This window comes from Podarcis pityusensis (genome assembly GCF_964106645.2).
Source record: "Podarcis pityusensis genome assembly, chromosome: 3".
NCBI classification, from domain to species: domain Eukaryota; kingdom Metazoa; phylum Chordata; class Lepidosauria; order Squamata; family Lacertidae; genus Podarcis; species Podarcis pityusensis.
Genome location: NC_138026.1, coordinates 100,461,375 through 100,482,992, shown reverse-complemented (window position 1 = coordinate 100,482,992; position 21,618 = coordinate 100,461,375). Strand labels below are relative to the sequence as shown.

The 21,618-nt window shown below is 41.2% G+C and overlaps 1 protein-coding gene across 5 annotated transcripts in view; it reads right to left on the bottom strand.

Annotated features, from left to right (window-relative positions):
- Positions 1 to 21,618, bottom strand: part of MTA3 (metastasis associated 1 family member 3) — a 118,262-nt gene that overhangs the window by 8,469 nt on the left and 88,175 nt on the right. The window contains exons 18-19 of one of the 5 annotated variants that reach the window (XM_081000526.1): positions 13,287 to 13,441; positions 6,026 to 6,053 (exon numbers count right to left, since the gene is read on the bottom strand). The exons of 1 other annotated variant lie outside the window; for it this stretch is intronic. In XM_081000526.1, coding sequence (XP_080856652.1) covers positions 6,026 to 6,053; positions 13,287 to 13,441 — 183 coding nt within the window. Of the gene's footprint in view, positions 1 to 6,025; positions 6,054 to 13,286; positions 13,442 to 19,153; positions 19,268 to 21,618 lie in introns of those variants that run through there. 3 more of the 5 variants (XM_081000525.1, XM_081000527.1, XM_081000528.1) reach the window with 3 other exon arrangements.

Sequence of the window (21,618 nt, the reverse complement as noted above, 5' to 3'; positions counted from 1 at the left end):
TGGAGGTTCTAGCAGGGGAGCGTAGCTATCGTATACCCTTGACTGAAGAATGGTACACTCCTTCTATCTGGGATAGTTGTCCTCTTCCACCGAGGGTGCACCTTCGGGAGGGACGCACATGGAGCGGTGAGGGAGGAAGGGGACACCCGCCTAGCCAGCCAGATCAGCCGAATCAACCCTGGCGATCAATGTGGTGACAGATGTCGCAGCCAGATCACCCTCACATCGCCAGGGCTGAACTGATACTACCCTTGCTGGTACCTTTCCCGGGAAAATCAGAGGCTCACTATGTCAGGTTCCTACTGGAAGACCGGACAAATGCTAGAACGTTGGCAGTGGCAAAGTTTTTATCGGTGGTTGCAAGAACAAATGAGCCCTATATTCTAAACAAAATGCTTGATTAACCTGGAGGTAGGCTGTATGAATTGTGTATTGATTTGTAATGATTTGTTGGGTCTCTGGACCGTAATAAAGATTGATTGATTGATTGATTGATTGATTGATTGATAATCAAAGCTGCACACTAAAATGTGTGAGAAGTCTGCCCTGCAACATGGATGAATTATAATAAGGATTTGCTAAAAATTCTGCAAATTGTTGCAGAAATGTGGCAAACTGAATTTAAGGCTGGGAAATGTAGAAACTGAGAGAAACTGAACTGACAGTTCTGCATTATGATTGTTGAAAATCCTTATGGTAGTGCTTGAAAAAGATGGGTTTTTTTAAGAAGCTGCTCTTACACTAAATCAGGCTGTTGGTCTATAAAGCTCAGTATTGCCTGATAGTATTGACTGATAGCAGCTCTTCGGGGTTCCAGACAAGGGTCTAGTCCAACTCTTCTTGGAGATGGCAGGGGCATTTTGCATGAAACCATGCATCCTACCACTGAGCTAGAACCCTGTCCAACTCTAGAACAGGTACAATTCTATAAAAATTTAAGTTATATTAAGATTGGTCTCAGAACCGTCTATTTAACACCAGTGTGACATGCTCTGATGATGGCTGTAGTACCATCAAGTCTGGAAGGCAGCCCACAATCTGGAGCAAATTCCATCAACGTCTACTCAAGAAACCCTTTCCCATTGTCTCTTTGTTCAGAGCCTTATGGAGTGCCATAAGCAGAGATTTCACATGATGGGGGTCAGGCAGTGGGGAAGTGGAAACTGCAAGGATATGTCCTATGAGGCATGATTGGACTCACTGCAAAGTCTCTTGCGGATGACAGTCTGAGTGGCTTACAATTTATGATATTCTAAAGCAAATGCCCCAGGGTGCTGCAGGAAGGCCAGAGCATCATGGCAAGAGGATGTTGCATAAATGAGATGCTGCTTTGCCAGTATCGGGGAAGCTCATTTTCCCTCCCAATAATATTCTGCAGACCCAGCATCAATATTTATGCAAGGAAACTACTCTCTGTAAACTATCAAGTATTTCTGGGAACTTCAAACCAGCTTCATTTTAAAATACTGGAGTGCTGTTATTACTTGTGGCATCTGTGGCACAGAGCACCTGCATATGATAATTCTGGTAATCAATGAGGTGTAATGGTTAGATTGTCAAATCTCCCGCAGGCCAGCCACCAATTCTCAGAATAACCTACCTCACAGGTTCTTGCTGTGATAACACGGAAGGAAGAACCACGCAATCAGCTTTGAGCTCCGTGGATATCAAACGTAAGAATTTTATAAAGCAACCTCCTGATTAGATTACTGTAATGCATCGTGACTAATTTACCGACTGAGCTTTTGCTTGGGACTGTCCGGAAACTGCAAAATACAGCATCAGAGCTTGTGGTTATCGCTGCTGGAGGTCCTTAATGAAGTACTTGAAAACAATGCAAAGTTGATTTCATGAAAAAAAATATTTAATTTGCTTTTATTTTTTAAAAGTTAAAAATGTTATGATATAGAAGCAATGCAGCTGCGAGCTGCGAGCTTGAAAACATCACATGATGTTGGGACTGTCTGTGGGAAACAGAGGGACAGTCAATTCACAGTGCGAAGCACCGGAATTAGCTCAGAGTGTAATATGAGCTCTTCCTTTTGTTCCTGTACAGGAAGTACAGGAAGTGTTTGTCTCTCGACTGCTGGAGCTTGAAGAGAGCAGTCATGTTTTTTGTAATGCTGCAAAGACAGAAATAAAGGCATGTAAATACGTTTCTGTCTATCTCTTTCCCCTGCCGGGGGGCAAGAAAGAGGGGGGGTGTTCTTCTCACGCTGAGAAGGATCGCCTATCGCGACCTCTGCCTGGATCTTGCTGAGGAATGCAGACAGGGAGGTCAACAGGAGATCAAGCCGGGTGCCTGGAGAGTTGCCAGTTACTACTTATATAGGCTTGAATCCCGACAAAAAAAGTATTATTCTCTGCCCCATAGATAGATAGATAGATAGAGTGGTACCTCGGGTTAAGAACTTAATTCGTTCTGGAGGTCTGTTCTTAACCTGAAACTGTTCTTAACCTGAGGTACCACTTTAGCTAATGGGGCCTTCTGCTGCCACTGTGCAATTTCTGTTCTCATCCTGAAATAAAGTTCTTAACCTGAGGTAATATTTCTGGGTTAGTGGAGTCTGTAACCTGAAGTGTCTGTAACCTGAAGCGTCTGCAACCCAAGGTACCACTGTGTGTGTGTGTGTGTGTGTGTGTGTGTGTGTGTGTATTACACACACAGGCTAAGGCAGACTATTGGTCTATCTAGTTCAGCACCATCAACACTGATTGGCAACAGCTCTGGAGATGATGCCAGGGACTGAACCTGGAACCTTTTGCATGCAAAGCTTGTGATTTAGCCCTGGACTATAGCCACATGACCTGGAAGCGGTAGCCAGCTCCCTCGGCCAATAAAGAGAGATGAGCGCCGCAACCCCAGAGTTGGCCATGACTGGACCTAATGGTCAGGGGTCCCTTTACCTTTATAGCCATTTAATGGGAGTATAAAGGTACACAACGCAGCACATAGTTAAACTATGTTATTTCCCACCAAAAGATATGGGGATGGCCACCGATTTAGATAGTTTTATTAAAAGAGGATTAGACAAGGTGTAGAAGGCTATCAGTGACTACTTTTCACAGCAACTATTTATTACTTCTAGTATCCTCTGAATGGCAATTGCTGGGGAACGCCATCACTTGCTGCTGCACTCAGGTCCTGTTTCTTATTTTAGTCTTAATCTAGCATCCAGATGGGAATTGTGCCAGGTCATTGGAGAGACACAGTCGTCAGATTATGCCTCTCTCCCCCAACTTGACTTTATTTTCTTTACATGTGAAGCTGTGGGTAAGCTTTTTAGCGGACCTTGATTAAAAGTTGGCAGGGTCAACAGAGAAGCTGACTTTGAGGAGGCAGTTCATCCTGTGTATCCCATTGCTTAGGCATTTAGAAAAATGGATGCATGGGTCTATTAGCTATTTTACACACAGTTTTCATTATCACCATTGCCTTCTGCACAGAGAAGAAGCACCTAGAATTATAAAAACAATGGAGGAAGGGAAGAAGCAAAAGCAAGTTCATATACTGAAGTCAAAGAGGCAGCCTAGCATTAAGATTTGCAGCTTCAATTTCTAACAGCAAAATCCAATAAGGGAGCAGGTACTTTTAAATTAAAATCATTACATTTGTGCCATATTTTAATCTTGAATGTAAACACAGCAGTGTTCAAAGCTACTGGACTTTCTCTTGGTTCACTGTGACACTGTTTATTATCTAGCCTCTTGGTTCTTTATTATAGCTTAGTGTATACGTCTGAAGGGTTTCCCCTTCCTGATTTCTTGTACAGTGAAGTTTGCCTGGCTGCAAAACAAAGTAATTCAAATCCCCTCAAGTTGCACAAAATTGCAGGCACAGCTTGGAAACTTTTTTTTCAAAATATTTTGCAGTGTTTCAAGCACTAAGTTAAGTCATCTGCGGTTTTCCACACCAGGCTAAGTAGCTGAACCTCTGTGACTAAGCAACTATATAGATATTGGTATAGATTATGAGACAATACCACAAAAGCCCTCCTGGATTGAACCTGGGACCTTCTAATATCAAACTGCACCAGTGCTCATTTCCCTGTGTTGCTGGCTCACCATAAGTTCTGGAGGCTCTCTGACCCTGTTAGACTAAAAATGTAGTTTCTGTAGTATTTGTTTCCTCCTCTTTGCCCCACAATTCTCTTTCCTGGTTGGAATCCCTTCTCTGCTGTTGGCTGCCTAGACTCTGATATAGCCCCAAATCCCAAACATGCCCTCATAATCAATCCCAAGAAATTCTCACCAACATTAGCGTGTCATGAAAACCCTTAAGGCATCATGGCTTCTCAGTTTGTCATGTAGAGCCTCGAATTCCCATCTTTGTTAAGGTACGCTAACCAGAAATGACTCCACTTTGGGAGAAGCGGAAGGAAGAGAAAGTTGGTGACTGAGACTGCCTTCTCCTCCTCCACCGCCACCTCCATTGCTGCTGCTCCTGGGAGTCAGAGAAGGTGGGGTTGGGGGAAGAGGGAGGGAGCCAGGCAGACAGGCCAGCTGGCTGGTGTAGCAGCAGCAGTAGCAGAAACAGCAGGAGGAGGAAGGGAAAGGAAGGCGACAGGGACCCCGCCAACGTTGCTGTTCCCACCAAGGGAGTCTGCAACTGTCCGGCCTGGAGGGGAGCCCAACTAGCCATTCAGCCGGTCATAATGAGTAAACAAACCAACCCCTGTGTTGCAACATGATGGCCAGAAACAATAACAATGTGAACAACTTTATGGAATAATTCAAAACATCAAAACAAATAAACTAAAGTCTCTTTTCTGCTTACAAGTGTTGAACTAATTGGCTGATGAAGAATTCAGCGAAACAGTAGTTGTTATCCAGAAACACTGTTCAGCAGAGTTCAGAGTTGGACATCAGAATTGGACATTTGCTGATTATACAAAGCTTCACATCTTGCTCTGCACCGGGTAAAGTCTGGCACCGTTATTCATTTAAGGACTTTCAGAGACTTTAGTTTGTTAGTTTTGTTGTTTTGAATTATTCCATAAAGTTGTTCACATTGTTATTTTTTCTGGCCATCGTGTTGCTTTTGATATTGCTGATCCAGCCAGTCATGCCAGATAAAAAACAGGAAGGAGGTCAGGCTTGAAGAGAAGGGGGCAGCTGGATGGGCAAGAACAGGCCCTGGGGGTGATGGGGAAAGATATAGCTGGCTGAGGGTTGTGGGGGACAAGGAGGTTATGGGGGTTGGGGTGAGTGCTGGAGCTAGATGGGCTTCAGAGGGTTGTCTGTATCATCAAAAACGTTAATAAAATAATTAATGTGCAAAAGAAAGGGGGCAGCCATGGTGATGATGTAGAATACAATGTCCCTATTTTTACCTGAGGAATGTTGGGGGGTATGCTACTGAATTACTTAGCTGGGGAGCTGGGGAACCAGCCCTGTGAACATTTCATTGACTAAGAGTCAGGAGGCTTTGCAACCCAAAGAAAGGAACCCAGCCCGGTCTGGATGATACAGTTTGGAACAATGCGATCGTCTATATATGTCTACTTGGAAGTAAGCCCCACTGAGTTCAAAGGGGCCTGCTCCCATGCAAGTGGGTACAGGGTTGAATCATTAAGATCCTGATCTGGAGCAATAGGAAAAGGTGTCAAAGCTGCTGTTTAAACTTCATAAACGCAAACCCACTGAATCTCTTATTTCTTAGGATAATTGCTAAAACACTTGCAATATCCTCCCTTTTTCCACTGGGTCAATTAAAGAGAAGCAGAAGAGGATGAAGTGGTACTTAAGACCTATTTCCTCGCCCCCACTTTCTAGAGGGTTCCAGATATCTCAAATAAAAGCAGGAAAATTATTAGCACAAAGCAATATTACAGACCCGGGAAGCCAATTGTTTGGGGATAAAAAGTACCTTGAGAATTACAAATGGTTTCTGCAGTATGGTGAGACTACTGTGAGCCCTCTTAAGTGAATTACTAGCATCAAAAGGTAAAGCTGTGCAGACTTATAAAATGGAAGGTCATGTTGCTGTTTTAGTGAATATGCTCCCAGTGGAGTAGGCACTTACCGTGAGAAGGTTTCTAACTGCTTCCGCACTGAAATGAAACAAGCATTGAGTCATTCAAGAGTCGTTCTAGACACAAATATGCTTATTGGCCCACTGAAGGAAAGTCTTCAGCAGGAATGGGGAACCTGTAACCTTCAAGGTGCTATTGGACTCCCATCTCATCAGCCCCAACCAGCATGGCCAATGGTCAGGAATAATGGGAGGTACATTTCAACAACAACTAAAGGGCCACAGTTTCCATATTTGTTGGCCACTGGTCATGCTGAATGAACCTGGTGGGAGTTGGAGTCCAACAGCATCTGTAGAAATACAGGTTCCCCATCCCTGATCTACAGAAACAACTAGCTGATTTATACACTGCGCAGCCAATCATTTTCACATGTTGCTCAAACGGGAAAATGTTAAGAATGATGAATCTAGTAGTAGTATATTTAACATAGAAGAATGGTAAATGTTTCAATCCTAAACTCATTTGCTAGGGAGCCAAACCTAACACAGTGGGACTTACTTCAGAGCAAACATGAACAGTCTTGTACTGAAGGTTACTAAAGCAGGGGAAACATATATATATATATATATATATATATATATATATATATGGTAAAGGTAAAGGGACCCCTGACCATTAGGTCCAGTCGTGACCAACTCTGGGGTTGCGGCGCTCATCTCGCTCTATGGGCCGAAGGAGCCGGCGTTTGTCCACAGACAGCTTCCGGATCATGTGGCCAGCATGACTAAGTCGCTTCTGGCGAACCAGAGCAGCGCACGGAAACGCCGTTTACCTTCCCGCCGGAGCTTGGCATTAATAATAGCCCATGTCCAACATAATAAGCCTGTCTCAATCATAACTGAAAAAATGTGGGATTTAGGCTGTAATCCTGTACCCATTTCCAGAAGAGTAAATTCCCTTGAAGTTAATAGGATGTACAAGTAGACACATATGGGATTCCATTGCTAGTAATCAGAAGTAGTGCAATACTTAGACTGGCTGCATGCTTCACAGGGCAAGCACATTTCTGGGAGCACACCAATGGTCAGGGCTGGCCAATCCATGAGGCAAGATGAGGCAACTGCCTCAGGCAGCAGAATCCACAGGGGCAGCAGATCCAGCCTTCAAGGAATGCAGAGTCCATGGCCTTTGTTGTCACAGCTCCTTGGAGGCCAGATCTGCTACTTCCTTGGCAGCCCCCCTATCCCCAGTGCTGCCTCTACAGTGGTCTCCTGGTGAAAAAGAGGATACTGCTGGTCTCCTCCTCCAATGCAGATTTTTTTTTTTTTTTTTTGGCCCTTGTTCTTGAAGTAGATCTTCACTCACTCCTTCTTCCCTAGAAGGAGCAGAGCATTTTGTGGTTCACCTCAGGTGCCAAAATGTCTTGTGCCATCCCTGCCAAAGGGACGTCATTGTTTCTGAAAGCAAACACGTAAGGTGCATGTCCTAGGTCCAAGAGGCAAGACCAATCGGAGCTTTTAGGATCACCTACAAGGATATCTGAGGGTTCACTTCTGTCATTTCCTATACACATCTACTTAGAAGTTAAGTCACATTGAGTTTAATGGCCTTAACAGGTAAGTGGGTATATTTATTTATTTCACAAGATTTATATTCTACTCGACTGTAATAAAAGCTCAACACAGCTTCCAAAAATATAAAAGAACAACATTATCAGAAAAATACATTTGAAAAACTATTTAAAACATTTTTAAAAAATGTTTTAAATCATCAATAAGCTAAAAACCAGATTAAAACACATGTGAACATGTCTGGATTAACTTGCCTAAACAAATATGTTTTGAACAGTAGCCAAACGAATTATGGTATAGGACCATTGCAGCCTAAATGTAATACTCTTCGATTTAACCTCATGGGACACTAAAGTCTGCTTTAAGTGGGTAACTCTGTGAAAGACTATGATGATGGCTCATAACTGCCTTAAAATAATGTTGTCATGTCAGGAAGTCCAGTCCATATTTTACATGTTTCAAATCACCAGGATCTGGAGCAATTTTCCAGTCTAGATCTTACACAGAGCTCCAGATACTAGACCCAAGAGCAGCTGAAGGGCACTGATGTATGACGGGCTTCCTCGTGCATAATGTTGATTTGAATTCGTTCTAAATGTAAGGCAAGAGTCACCTAACAAATCCCATCAACACAAGCCATGCACAAGAGATGCAGCCTGCATGACAGGGCTTCCTGCCATGCCCCAACAGTGTCCCCAAAATGGGGTCATGGAGGGTTCAGGAGAACCCTCAGAGCAGTGATGGAGGTGGTTCAGGAGGGGGTTGTTCTATCTGGCAAGCTGCAATGCTTTCCCTGATTGGATGTTTGCCATAGCACAATGTTGAATTCCAGTGTTGAATTCCAGAATTTCAGTGTTTTGGCCAAACATCCTTCATGCAAAGAGTACATCATACATATGGTGTTGGCAGCAGATGACCTTAACAGAGGAAGAGAGGAAGCTGCCTTTGGTCCATCTTCCTCAATATTATCTACACAGACCGACTGATAGAAGGAAACATTCTCAACCCTACCTGAACATGCCAAGGATTGAACCTGGGATCTTCTGCATGAAAGTAGATGCCTTACTACAAATTATGAAGTTACTAAGCTATAACTCTTCAATCCCTACCAATTCTGCTAGTCTAAATTTACTACGTTTATTCTGTATGTATGATATTTATTTTATACATACAAATTACAAATTTATGGCATTTTTTAAAAGGCATAATATGGTTCAATCATGCAACCGGCTTCATCATTCATTTTCATGGTAATGGTCCTTGCATTATGAAGTTTAAACAAATCCAAGCTGTCACTCAGAGTCACATTGCTCCTGAAGTTCTGGCTAATGCGATATGATTTTTTTCTATATTTTTTGGTTATATAAAAACCAAGAGTGGCAATTTAGCACAATGAAGACAATTTTAAAAACATAGTCATTCCCTGCATTAAGCTAAAAAAAGACATTTACAAAAGAACCTATATTACAGCTATTTCGTTTGAGGACAAGAAAGCCTAAAATGAGCCTGGGTTAGCAAAACACAGCTAAATTAAGATGTATTATATAGGCTCATAGCACCTTGAAGTTCTTGAAAATATAGAGAGATTAACAAGCAACTGCAAAGTTTCTCTGCATGAGCAGTTTATTGGGGAGATGAATCACAGGCTAACTATTGGAAAATATTCACAAGTTATTACACCTCCACCCGCTCCATTCCCTTGTAGGGTCCAGGATTCCAAGAGATTATTCACACATAATTTCTCACCGCAATATTACACAATACTACAGATCTAGCAGCTAAATGTGTAAACTGAATCCAGAAAAAAATATATTGCATTTTCACTGCGAAGACAATCTGTGGGTTCAGTCAATGCATGGAGGAAGGAATGGCTCCACTAACAACCACATTTGTCGATTGTAGCTTTTCACCAGACCAGTGCATGGAAACTCTTGATGAGTTTTTCTGCTGCAATACCTCTTCTCTTGCACATAGTGATTGCACACAGATGTAATCTGTGAAAAGCCAGTGTTTCCTAAATATGGGCTGCAAGAGCTGCAATTGCTCAATCATCACTCAGTGTTGCAGTTCATCAGGTGATGAGAGCGTGCCTTAAAATCCATGTGTGTGTGCATTCACTCTGATCTTTTGTCTTGTACAAATGCAGCAATCACACACACACACGAGCCGATAGAAATGAAGATTGAAGAGACTGAGGAAGAGTCTGCAGAGGACTTAATATCGATTCAGAACATCCTGATTTTCTTTTCACTAAGGGCAGGGTTGTGGGAAACCACCAGTAGAGTAAATGATCTACCTTTTTTCCACAGTCCTTCCTTGCTTCTATTTAACTGCGAAAAAAGCCAGAATTTCTAAAATAATTCCACCCTAGATACCTGGGTGCAATATTAGAACAGGGAGGCTGGAGCAAGCCAGCCTGAAAAATGTACCAATATGCTGATAAATAATGGTTTCTGCAGTACAAAAGTAAAGTGCCTAGAAAAATTGTCCATAGGAGTTTAGCGTTATCAAGAGAATGTTGTAACATTGCTATTTTTATGTAATGTTTCCATACACAAAATATTTTCATTTTTCTTGGTTGTATTCATAAAGGACTTTAGAGATTAGAGAACTCATGATGGACAATGGTAACAATATTGGAATCCTATATTCTGATATAAAGTACCCACCCTCCCCAAGTGAGCATCTCTGATCAGACCACACTTCTGGAAGTCCACGATAGACAGATTATCATGTTTTTATTTTGTTCACTAATAAACAGTTTGAAGTTAATCCTTCTTTTTTTAAAAAAACACAACAACAACCTCACAATATCACACTTTTTTTCTTTGTTTTTTTACAATACCACACAATGGAATTCTATTTTGGCATTAAGTTGTATATAACTTAATAAATAGTAACAACATGGAGCAGGCTGCCCAAATGGGCCAATAGTGTCAGAAGCTGCAGAGGCTAGAACTGGCTACATACCCAATTGTCCCAGTTACCATCCCCGTCCCCCATGATTGTGGTGATCTTTTTGGCCACCACAATCTCATGCCACAATCTTGCCCCCAAAGAGCACTTTTGGGGGACAGGAAGACCTTGTGCAGCATCCCAAAACATGTGTTTTTGGGTGCCATGCCTGAAAAAAGCACTTTTTAGAGTCCTTATCTCAAGCAGGTCATGTGACTCATGTCAGAGTGCGGACGTGGAAGGTGGCATCCTGGTTTTTCATTGCAACGTGTTGCAGGGTATGTGGCTGCTTCTAGTTCTGTTTGCAGCTGTACACAGAACCCAGGGAGAATTGCATCTTGGAACACACAAAGAGAGGAAGCTGCCTGATGTAAAATCAATCCATTGGTACACTGACCTTGGTATTATCTACTATGACTTTTAGTCAGACAGAGCTCTTCCCGAGTGCTACCTAAAGATTCCGGGGAATGACTCTATGTTCTACCACTGAGTCATAGCTCTTCCTGACATCTTCCAACTGTGGAGTAGTCTTAGGCTCTGGACTGGCTCCACTTACCCAGGCTGAGCCCTTCTAGACAAGTCAAAGGCATTTGCCTACAGTGATCTTGTCTGAGCTACAACCATCTTCCTGCCTCGGTTGTGTTTCTGTGCATCCCTCAGCTCGGCCTCAGGGCTTGGTCCCTCAACTCTGACTCCCCAGCTCTGCGCTGCCTCTTGGATCACCTCTCACAACTGCCTGTACCTGACACCAGGGTCAAGTCTTCAAAGAAGAAGAAAAAGGCCAAAACTCCTACTGTTAGTCCCTTGTAGGACACAAAGCTGCATCCCATTTATTGTTGACTGTCAGCAGCATAAAGTGTCCATAAATAGGCAAGATGCAGACACTGAATACAAATAAATAATTGTGAATTACTAACAACATAGTCCCAGCATTAGATAAGGCTCCTTTTCCAGCTTAATAATTTCCAACAGTGCAACAATTAACATTTCACCAGTGGGGCTGGGGCAACTGTTCCAAAAATGCCCTTAAATATGTAGCTGGGTATGTGAGCCCAAACACATCAGGCAACTGAATATGAAATTTTATGGTGGAGATATTTTCCATGCCAAGGTTAGGTACAGAACTATTTATGCAGGGCACTGTCTTCAAAAGACAGTGATTTTCAAGGGCTGCTAAACTCAACTTGATCAGAAAAAGTAATCTATATATACCAGTGTTGGTTCCCTAAGCCATCCTTTTGCATGTTGCTAATTTGAGCACCACCAGGATTTAGGAAAACTTCATAAAAACACTCTGCTTCATAAAACACATTACATCATTGATAGTAACCTGTGATCAAGTTCATGTGGAAGAGAGATTCAAGCTGAGCTGCCATTATTCAAATTCTGAAGCATCCCAATATACTGTGAATAGTTTCCAGTCCATGTCCATGCAAAGCTAAGTAAATTAAACCCTTGGTAACTTTTCATACTGGCAACACACTTTTTAGACATGCATCATTTCGGAACACAGTAATTCAATTTTACTAGCAAACCAGAGGTTAAACTAACCCCTTTCCAGCCCCGGGAGGAGCGTGGGGAGCGTTTGCACAACACACCTGCACACGGCAGCCGACACACTAATGTGTCGCGACACACAGTTTGGAAAGCTCTGCATTACAGTAACTTCAGGGCACACTGGTGTTTCTCATAGCAAACGTGCAACAGGTTAATAAAATATATGCATAGGTTGATTGCCATAGGTGTCCCCAACATTTCCACACAGTTATTTATAGAGTCATGTGTTCTACATCCATGTTTAGTAGCTTGCTGCTGGAAACACCAGCATAACAAGTTTCTCCTGGAGCAATCAGTATGTTTGAAGCTCTCTATTCTTCCAAGCAGCGGCATATGGAAATATTCAAGAAGTTATTCCTTATTTTCCAACTGCTTTCAAGCTATTTGGATAAATGAAGCTGTTCTGTAAATATTCATCCATGTACCTATGTATAATCACACACACACACACACACACACACACACACACACAGATGCATCTCAATCTAAAATAAATTTGCCAGTTTCCCCTGCGTTTTAAAGGGATTGCGTTGCATCATCAAGCCATCACTGAATAAGCTGTAATTGAGGGATTTCCATGGCAATCAGTGCACTGGAAGCATTGGCACTCAGAAATCTTTGTGCTTGTAAATAAGAATGGAAAGATGTTTTAATAAAAGGACTAAGCAAGGGTAGCACTGCAGGAACAGGCTGCCTTTGGTTCTTTATACAGAGATAAATAATGGTCAGATGATGAAGAAAAGATATCGGGAAGAATAAAAACCCCACACAATAATCTATGAACAAACCATGTTCACCCTCTGAAAAACCCACAGCTTTTATATCTACCTCTCAGCCGGAGTACAAAAAACCATTTCCTAAGTGCTAAATTGTGGGGAAATGTTTATTCTTCGGTCATATGATGGAAAGTGAGGAACGGATATTTACAATAGCCTCTCTTTCTAGCACAGAATAAATGCATGAAGGATCTTTTGCCTGTTTGAGATACTGATACTGGATCACCGATTACAGCCTTTCTACGGATTTAAATGTGCCTATAAATATTACCGTAGCACTTGATGGAGACTGTTTCAGTGTGTTTGACACGTGTGGGAATTGACTAGCTCGATCCATCATATGCATAAGAATACATTTCGGCATTCTCAGAATGTTACCTAGCAATGAGAGGGCGAGCGAGCTTTCTACACTCTTGATTCTTGCAGGCTCTTATCTCCCCACTTTCTCTTACCTGGTCTCTTCTGTAGCAATAAAGAAACCATCATCAGGAGCATTGAGCCAGTTTTGTCTCTGCCTCTTGAGCAACGGCGTAACACTTGGCATAAGGTCACTTGTGCCGACTTGTAAAGTTTTACCATTAGTTGTATAGAAATCATGTGCCGCTTGCTGAAATCATTGCCAAAAAAATAAAAAAATAAAAAAAATCAGGAAATATTTTAGAAACATGGACTACAATCCAATGGAGAGTGTTATTTTGTCCTTGTTTATAAGCTCCCCACCACATCGCAACACAACAAAGGATAGACAGGTTATCCCAGGCATAGGCAAACTCGGCCCTCCAGATGTTTTTGGCCTACAACTCCCATCATCCCTAGCTAACAGGACCAATGGTCAGGGATGATGGGAACTGTAGTCTCAAAACATCTGGAGGGCTGAGGTTTGCCTATGCCTGGGTTAGTCTTTCCAGTGTCAGTTTCACATATGTTTAATCATAAAGCCGTTCTGCCCCATTTTTAATGCATCAATTTTTTAAATTGCACACATTTCCGCTCTAAAATACACTTCCCCCCCAAAAAAGTATTTTTTTTGTATGGATTTCTCCCTGAAATATGCAATTTGTATGCATCTTTGACCCACAACCTGCATCGTAAAATCAGAAGTGTATAGTCCAAAGGATAGCTGCATTCCGATCCATGAAATTAGCCTAGGAGGTGGCCAGGATTAAGTTCATTCACATAAATTCACACAGAATGAACATCCCTAATCACAGCCCACTTTTGAAAGACCAGGTCCTCTGAGATTAATCCATATGAGAGTACTTGGGGCTCTCCACAGTCATGCCCTTACCTCAAACTAAAGGTAATGCTGCAAGTTGAGAGCCAGTAATTAGCTGTGTCTGCCACATGGCAGGCATGTGTCACAAGAACCTTGTAGAGCTACCTTGGTTGAACACCAAGGAGACCAAGATACTTTTTCTCATTTTTGCTGCCTCAGACCTGCAATTCCTTGGGCCGCAATATCCCCAGTGGCCCCTCTAGCAATCTGGTGCCCAATAGCATGCTGAAGGTTTCTGACATTTGATATTGTTGCCGTAGGCACTGCTGATTCTCTGCTACACTCAGCTGTAGACACTGAAAGGGAATGATAAAGTCCCAGTAGAAGCCATTACAGTGAGAAATGTGCTCATTTACTGTTGCTCCTTCTACTAAGAGCAACTCCTGTGGCTGTTGCTCCTCCTCCTTATATTAGCCATTAAATTATTCTCCTAGTCCTGGCATAGATTAGCCTTTAATAAGTACCTATGGGATATAAGGTTCCTGTTTTGCCTTTAGTACTATTTCAAGAAATGTTAGGCTACCCACCAAAATGCTGAATGCATTTGCTGAAGTTTAACCTAATCTGGGTTTAAAATTCAAACTCAGTCCTGATATATCTCAGTATGCAGTCCTGTGGACAAAGCAGTGAAGAATGCATGACATAGGAAGTCAGAAGGAATAGAGCTATTTGCTTTTTAACCTGGGCATTACTCAAATACTTAATGCTCCCTCTAAAGCAATTGGAAAGCACATCCATTGCTACAGAAGAACATGATCGATAAACTTTCAGGCACAAACTCTTTGAAGATGATGTCAGATATAGTGCTCCCATTTACTACTTTAGCAGCACTTCTGCGTTATTGATGCCAAACCACTGAAAGATTCACCACATTGCTTTTGCCCTGAAAGCCTAGGAACCACCCCTGCCCTCTTAATTCCTGAGCCCATTAGGAGCAGTTCTATATCACTGCAACCTCAGCCTGAAAAGATGAGCCATTGCAATGTTTCCCTGAAGCAAGTTTGCTAATTTATTTACAGAAAACAGCTGGCTGAAAAGAGACATATTCATGTGTCACTAAAATTTTAACCTGGCCAATCCTAAGCAAGTCCAGCATGCGTGTCACAAACATTTAGCCGAAACCAAAACCAAATATAAACAGGGTTGAAATCAGTAGGGGCAAATCCAAAGTGAGTTTTGCCACCTGTTTACTTTCCAACTGGCATTGCATTTAAGGCATGTTTGCTTCAGCTGTGCAGAAGTGCTCTTCAGCTCAGAGCATCTGTTTTGCATGCAGAAGATTCCTGGTTCAGTCCTTGGCATCTCCAGATAGAGTTGGGAATGTCACCTGCCTGAAACCCTGGACAGACCTGATAGTCAGCGTAGGCAATAGTGAGCTAGAAGGACTGCAGGAGGTTGTGGTCAAATACAACTAAGAAACAAAGGGCTAGTTAGTGCATGAAGAGCTAAAGGAGTTGTATTGCTAGATAGACTCAACTAGGTCATGCCCCTTCTTCTCTGGAAGCCTTTCTACTTGTTCTACTTCTTCTCTCTCTCTCCCTCTCTCCCCCCTCTCTCTTTCTCTCTCTCTGCATCATGTAATGAGACAGACATGAGTTAGCTTGCTCCCAGGCTTACAGCACATGTTTGGAACTGTATTCTGTACTTTCTACCTAAGAGTATTTTGCCTGTGTTATCCTTGCTGCTGCATGGAACAATGCATGACTTGAGACTTTGAATCTGTAAGTAATGCATTTTAAACTTACTTAACAGTGTGTGGTCTGCTCATTGCAAAAGGGGTAGGTAAAGGTCAGCTGTTGTGTGCAGCTGAATGGGATAAGAAAGGTTGAACAACCTGTATTCTTAACACTTTACTGTGCTACTTATTTTTGTGAGATTAATACTCTGCTACTGGGGTTCTCTGTGTGCAAGCCTCACAATTTGAATCCAGGCACCTAGCCATTTCTTTTTGTTGTTCACCTCCACACACAGGCCTACAGGGATTCATATATTTTAATTCCTCTCACACAGACTTGGTATAAGGCACTTCCTCTGTTCCTAAATGTCCTATTGCACACTGATAGGCAATATGAGAGACACTATGGAAAACAATCAGGGTCAGGAAAATGCCAGGGCACAGAGACCAGGCCAACTCCACTATTAGTTTCATTTGACTGTCTTTGCAAATGGTGGCCTGGAAGTTTATGAAGCAGTCAAAGGTATAGCTTCTGACCTTCCTGAATGCGCTATACAAAGCAAAATATCTCATCCCTCTGTAAGTAAGAGACCTCCTCCCATTCTAGACTTCTTTGTAGAACACATAGTGGGTGTGGTTGTTTCTCACATTGTATCGGACGCCATGAAGGGTAAATATTCCGCTGCTCACCCACTGCCCCAAGCTCTCTGAGCCTTGCAAAGAACCCAGATAAGTAAGGATCTCTAATCTCATCCTAAGACTCTGAGAGGGACTGGGTGAGTTCAATAAAAGCAGGCCTCGCCACATTCTCTCAAAATTTTAGGGGTACAACACATGGGGTGTTTTTTGCTAGGACTCCTGAAATCTTGATCCAGCATTGGGTATATTCATATGTCCCCTCAAGAACTAGCCAAACACATCAATGCAAGAACTGAAATATTCTAAGCACTACTAATACTAACAGGATGTCAGAAAACATTCAAGAATGCAACCCAAGTCTCTCTCCCTCATGGCAGTACAAGTGACATGAGCAAAGTATTTATTTATTTCTTCTAATGCTCATATCTTCAGTTGACTAACTTAAAATCAAGCTCTTGAGGATCTTCGGGGCTGTGGCTCACTTTATATTTCCTTGTATAAAAATAAGGTATACTGTAGGATAGAAACCTATGCATTATTTATTTTTTATAATTAGATATCATTTTACTATAAAAACATTACAAGCCATCAACATTAAATAACCCCAAAGCAAAAGGGGAACTGCAGCAGACTGGAAACAAATATAACAAAATAAACAAATTCAACAATAACTTTAAAACTCCCCAACAAACTCAGCAAAATGGTACATCTATACCCACACAGGAGACCAGTGAAATTAACCAGTGCTCAAGTCCTTCTCAAAGATTTGGATTTTTATTTTGTTGGACCCTAGTGGGCTTCCTTTGGGAGGGCATTCAATAAAATTGGTGCCATTATTGAGAAGGCCCTGCTCTTAGTAGACTCACAGAACTTCTGTTGGTAGGAGGACACAGAGCAGGACCTCACATGCTGAATAGAGTACATATGGAAATGTGTAAGGGGAAAAGGTATTCCTTAAGGTACTCAGATCCTAAGTTATTTAGAGCTTTCAAGGCAAGAACCAACTCTTTCCATTATGCTGTAATGAACTGGCAATAGTATAGCCAATCTAGTATGGATTGAACAATGCTATAGAATACTGTGCTCTAATCAACCAACCGCTGAAACAGCATCTTGCATCAGTTGAAGTTTCTTGCCCCTTTTCAAAGGGCAGCATGTTGCAGTAATCTTGTCCGGAGACTACAAGAATTAGCATGGCCATCCCAGTAATGAGTCCCAGCCCACAGTTTAAGAATAAAAAGTTTAGGGTTCCAGTGCCACATCTGAGACTACCTCCATCGGGTGGGTAGTACACCAACAGAAACTCTATCCTATCTCAGACTCCTAACAGCAGAACACCAACAGAAACTCCATCCTGTCTCAAATTCTGAACATCCAGTACACTCCAGGAAAGGGAAGGAAAATTATGAAAGAACATGGCAGCACTTCATCTTGCCTTTACATAATCGCTCCTGCCCACATTTGATACACAAAGTGATCTTATGGATTCATTACATTTATACCTTGCCATTACTCAAGCATGCTTACATTAAACTATTCAATAACAGATATACCACCAGCACTTTATGCATTATAGTAACAAAAAATGGTTTAGTAGACACTGAAGGAAACCACTATCATTTCAAATTCATCATAAACAGAGGTGCCAGCTTCTCTGGGCAATTAAGGGGGCCCGACACGATGTTCTGACGTAGGGCCCTCTGAATATTGATGGGGCCCTGCCCTCTAGAGAGAAAAAATACATAGTGTGGGCCATAGTGCCTCAGCCCCCAGGAGCCAACACCCTTGGTCATAAAAATACCTATTGTGAATTATATGCAACTGAATATTTCATATAAATTAAGAAATAGTAGTAGTGGATAAACAAATTTCTCTAAAAACTGATTATTTTGCTGTCTTATCTCTATGTTTATATTTGCAATCTTCCCATATTCTTGAAAGCCATCGACTGATAAGCAGTGAGTTGATCTTTTTTCATTTAATGGTCAGTCATGCTGCCTTCAATAAATTGTATTATCATTTCTGTATAATTCTGGAGTATTATGCCTTACACATTTCCCAAAAGAGTAACTAACCAATGAGTCCATTGACCACACACAACTTGTCACATTTCTTATCTCTAATTCAGAGGCCCAGTATGTTATAATCATATGGCAGGTTCAAAAAATATGTAACAGCAAGTATGTTTATATGATGTCAAATACCATCAAATAAAAAATTATAAAAGTTTTCCTTGTGGTTCATACACAAAGTGGACTGTGGAATATTCTGCCACAACCACCTTCACATTTCCTGTGGGATGCTTGTATTAAGATCCTTTCCCCAGTTAATTTGATTTACCATAATTTTATTAATCTGTTTTAAAGTTCCTTTAAAATAATTATTTGAGATTACTTTGCCAAAATTAGGACAATAAGTCATACTTAACGATGGAAATAGTATAATCCCTTAGTGGGCCATACATACTTTGTGCTCAAATTATTTATAATGTGTCCAATTTTTAAATATAGGAATAAATGAGTTTCTGTTCTGCCTGTCTCCTCTTCATTCTGTCTGGAACATTTTATTAGGTCATCTTTTAATATACTCCTGATTCGAGATATACGAAGAATTTCCCAAATTACTTCTTCAAAGTTTCTTGCCATCTGCAAAATAATTGTTCTAAAATCTGTAATCAGGGCTCCTTTTTAGTTGATAGAAATGTTTTGTTTAACTGATTTTTAAAGAAGTTGCATTGCAACGTTTTATTAAACAGCTTTTGAAAGTAAAAATATTCTATGTAACATAAGATTTTGAATTTGTAACTTAAGAACAGAGCTGGAAACCATTCAAGGAAGCAGTGTCTGAAAAACAAAACATACAGCCAAAATACACTATTTCAAAGTCTACTGAGAACAAAAGTAACCTCTGGCATAAAACAATTAATAATATGGACAAAACGGAGTGCTTCCAGAGGTGGCAGAGAGACATTTCTAAGTTTGTCTGGCAGGGCAAAAAGCCCAGAATTAAGTTTAAGATTTTAACCGATGCAAAACAAAGAGGGGGCTTTGCCCTGCCAGACTTAAAGTTGTATTATGAAGCCGCAGCGTTCTGCTGGCTAAAAGACTGGCTACTTCTTGAAGACACTGATGTGTTAGATTTGGAAGGGTTTAACAATGCCTTTGGATGGCATGCATATTTATGGTATGACAAGGTTAAAGCAAATAAGGCCTTTAAGAACCATATTGTCAGAAAATCATTGTTTAATGTCTGGACAAAATATAAAGACTTGCTGGAAAATAAAACACCAAGGTGGCTCTCACCTTTGGAAGCCAAGGCCCGAAAAAGACCCAATATGGAGGCTAAATGGCCAAAATATTGGGAAATACTAGAAAAGGATGGAGACAATTGGAAATTGCAGAGTTTGGAGAAAATGAAAGACAAAGTGCGAGATTGGTTACATTACGCTCAGATTAAAGAAGTTTTTAAAAATGATAAGAAACTAGGGTTCCAGGTGGAGAAATCGAAATTAGAAACAGAATTGCTAGAACCAAAGATTAAGGTACTTTCAAGGATGTATAACTTGCTGTTGAAATGGAATACACAAGATGAAACGGTTAAATCGGCTATGATAAGGTGGGCACAGGACATTGGGCACAATATCATGTTTGAGGACTGGGAGAGGTTGTGGAGTAATGGATTGAAATTTACTGCATGTAACGCTCTGAAAGAAAATGTAATGAAAATGATTTATAGATGGTATATGACCCCAGTCAAACTTGCCAAAATTTACCACCTGTCTGATAATAAGTGTTGGAAATGCAAAGAGTGTGAGGGAACGTTCTTCCACCTCTGGTGGACTTGCCCTAAAGTGAAGGCGTTCTGGGAAATGATTTATAATGAACTGAAAAAGGTATTTAAATATACCTTCACTAAGAAACCAGAGGCTTTCCTTTTGGGTATTGTCGGCCAAGGGGTGGCAAAGAAGGACCAGACATTTTTTATGTATGCAACAACAGCAGCAAGGATACTTCTCGCAAAACATTGGAAAACTCAAGATCTACCCACACTGGAAGAATGGCAGATACAACTGATAGACTACATGGAACTGGCTGAAATGACCGGCAGAATCCGCGACCTGGGAGAAGAGAGGATTGAGGAGGACTGGAAGAAATTTAAGAACTATTTACAAAAGTATTGTAATTTGAGTGAATGCTAAATAAGATGCTAGATCAAAACAACTGAGCACCACTAAATTTAGAAGTTTTTAAGAAAATAAGTAAGACTGTGAAATTTAGCTCCTTCTGAGAATTATAAGATTATGAAATATAGAAGGGATATAAGAATTTAAATAAGATGATAAATTGCTGACAAAACGTTACAACGATGAAAGTGGGAGCGGGAGATGTGAGGAAGTCCAAAGAAAATGTGAAAATATGTTAAGATCAATGTTATATTGCTTATTATGTTTATTTTTATTGTAAAACCTAATAAATTGCTTTAAAAAAAAATAAAACAATTAATAATAACAAATTTGAATTAAATACAAGCACCAGTTGTGAATGACAGATTTTGGAAATCCAGTGAATTCTCTTTAGAAAACTGAGGGAAGATATTGTAATGATACTATGATGACACTAATGTGAGCAGATCTCCTGATTAATCAGGAAACATGGATATGAGTAGCAATCTTGATTGAATCACAATGTTAGCATCTGGTATTCTGCTCTGGACTGTTTATGTCACCAGGTTATTCTGTCATTTTGCATCAAATATTCAGATTTGTACTCAGGGTACAGTGAAGACCAGACTCACAACCATAGCTGTCAAGTGTCCCTTATTTGAAGGGACAGTCCCTTATTCCAGGGCCATGTCCCGCTGCTGTCCCTTATTGATGGATGTCCCTTAAATGTCCCTTAAATGATGTCCCTTAAATTTCAAAGGAAGCAGCTCCTCTCCCTCCCTCCCTGCCGGCCAGGGAGGAGGGAGGCTCCAACTGTGTTGCTTGGCTGTGTTGCTCACCCAATAAGAAGTCTAAGAAAGACTGGGGGGTGGAGCTTGCATGCCTTGTGTGTGGCTAGTTAATGCAAGCTGAGGGGGTTTTCGAATGCTGGACGCCATTTTGTTGCACGTGCTGCTGCAAACTTTGCAGTGCAAAGCCAGGCCGGGGAGCCATCTTAAGTTGAGGCTGCATAGGCCTTGTGGTGCATGTGAT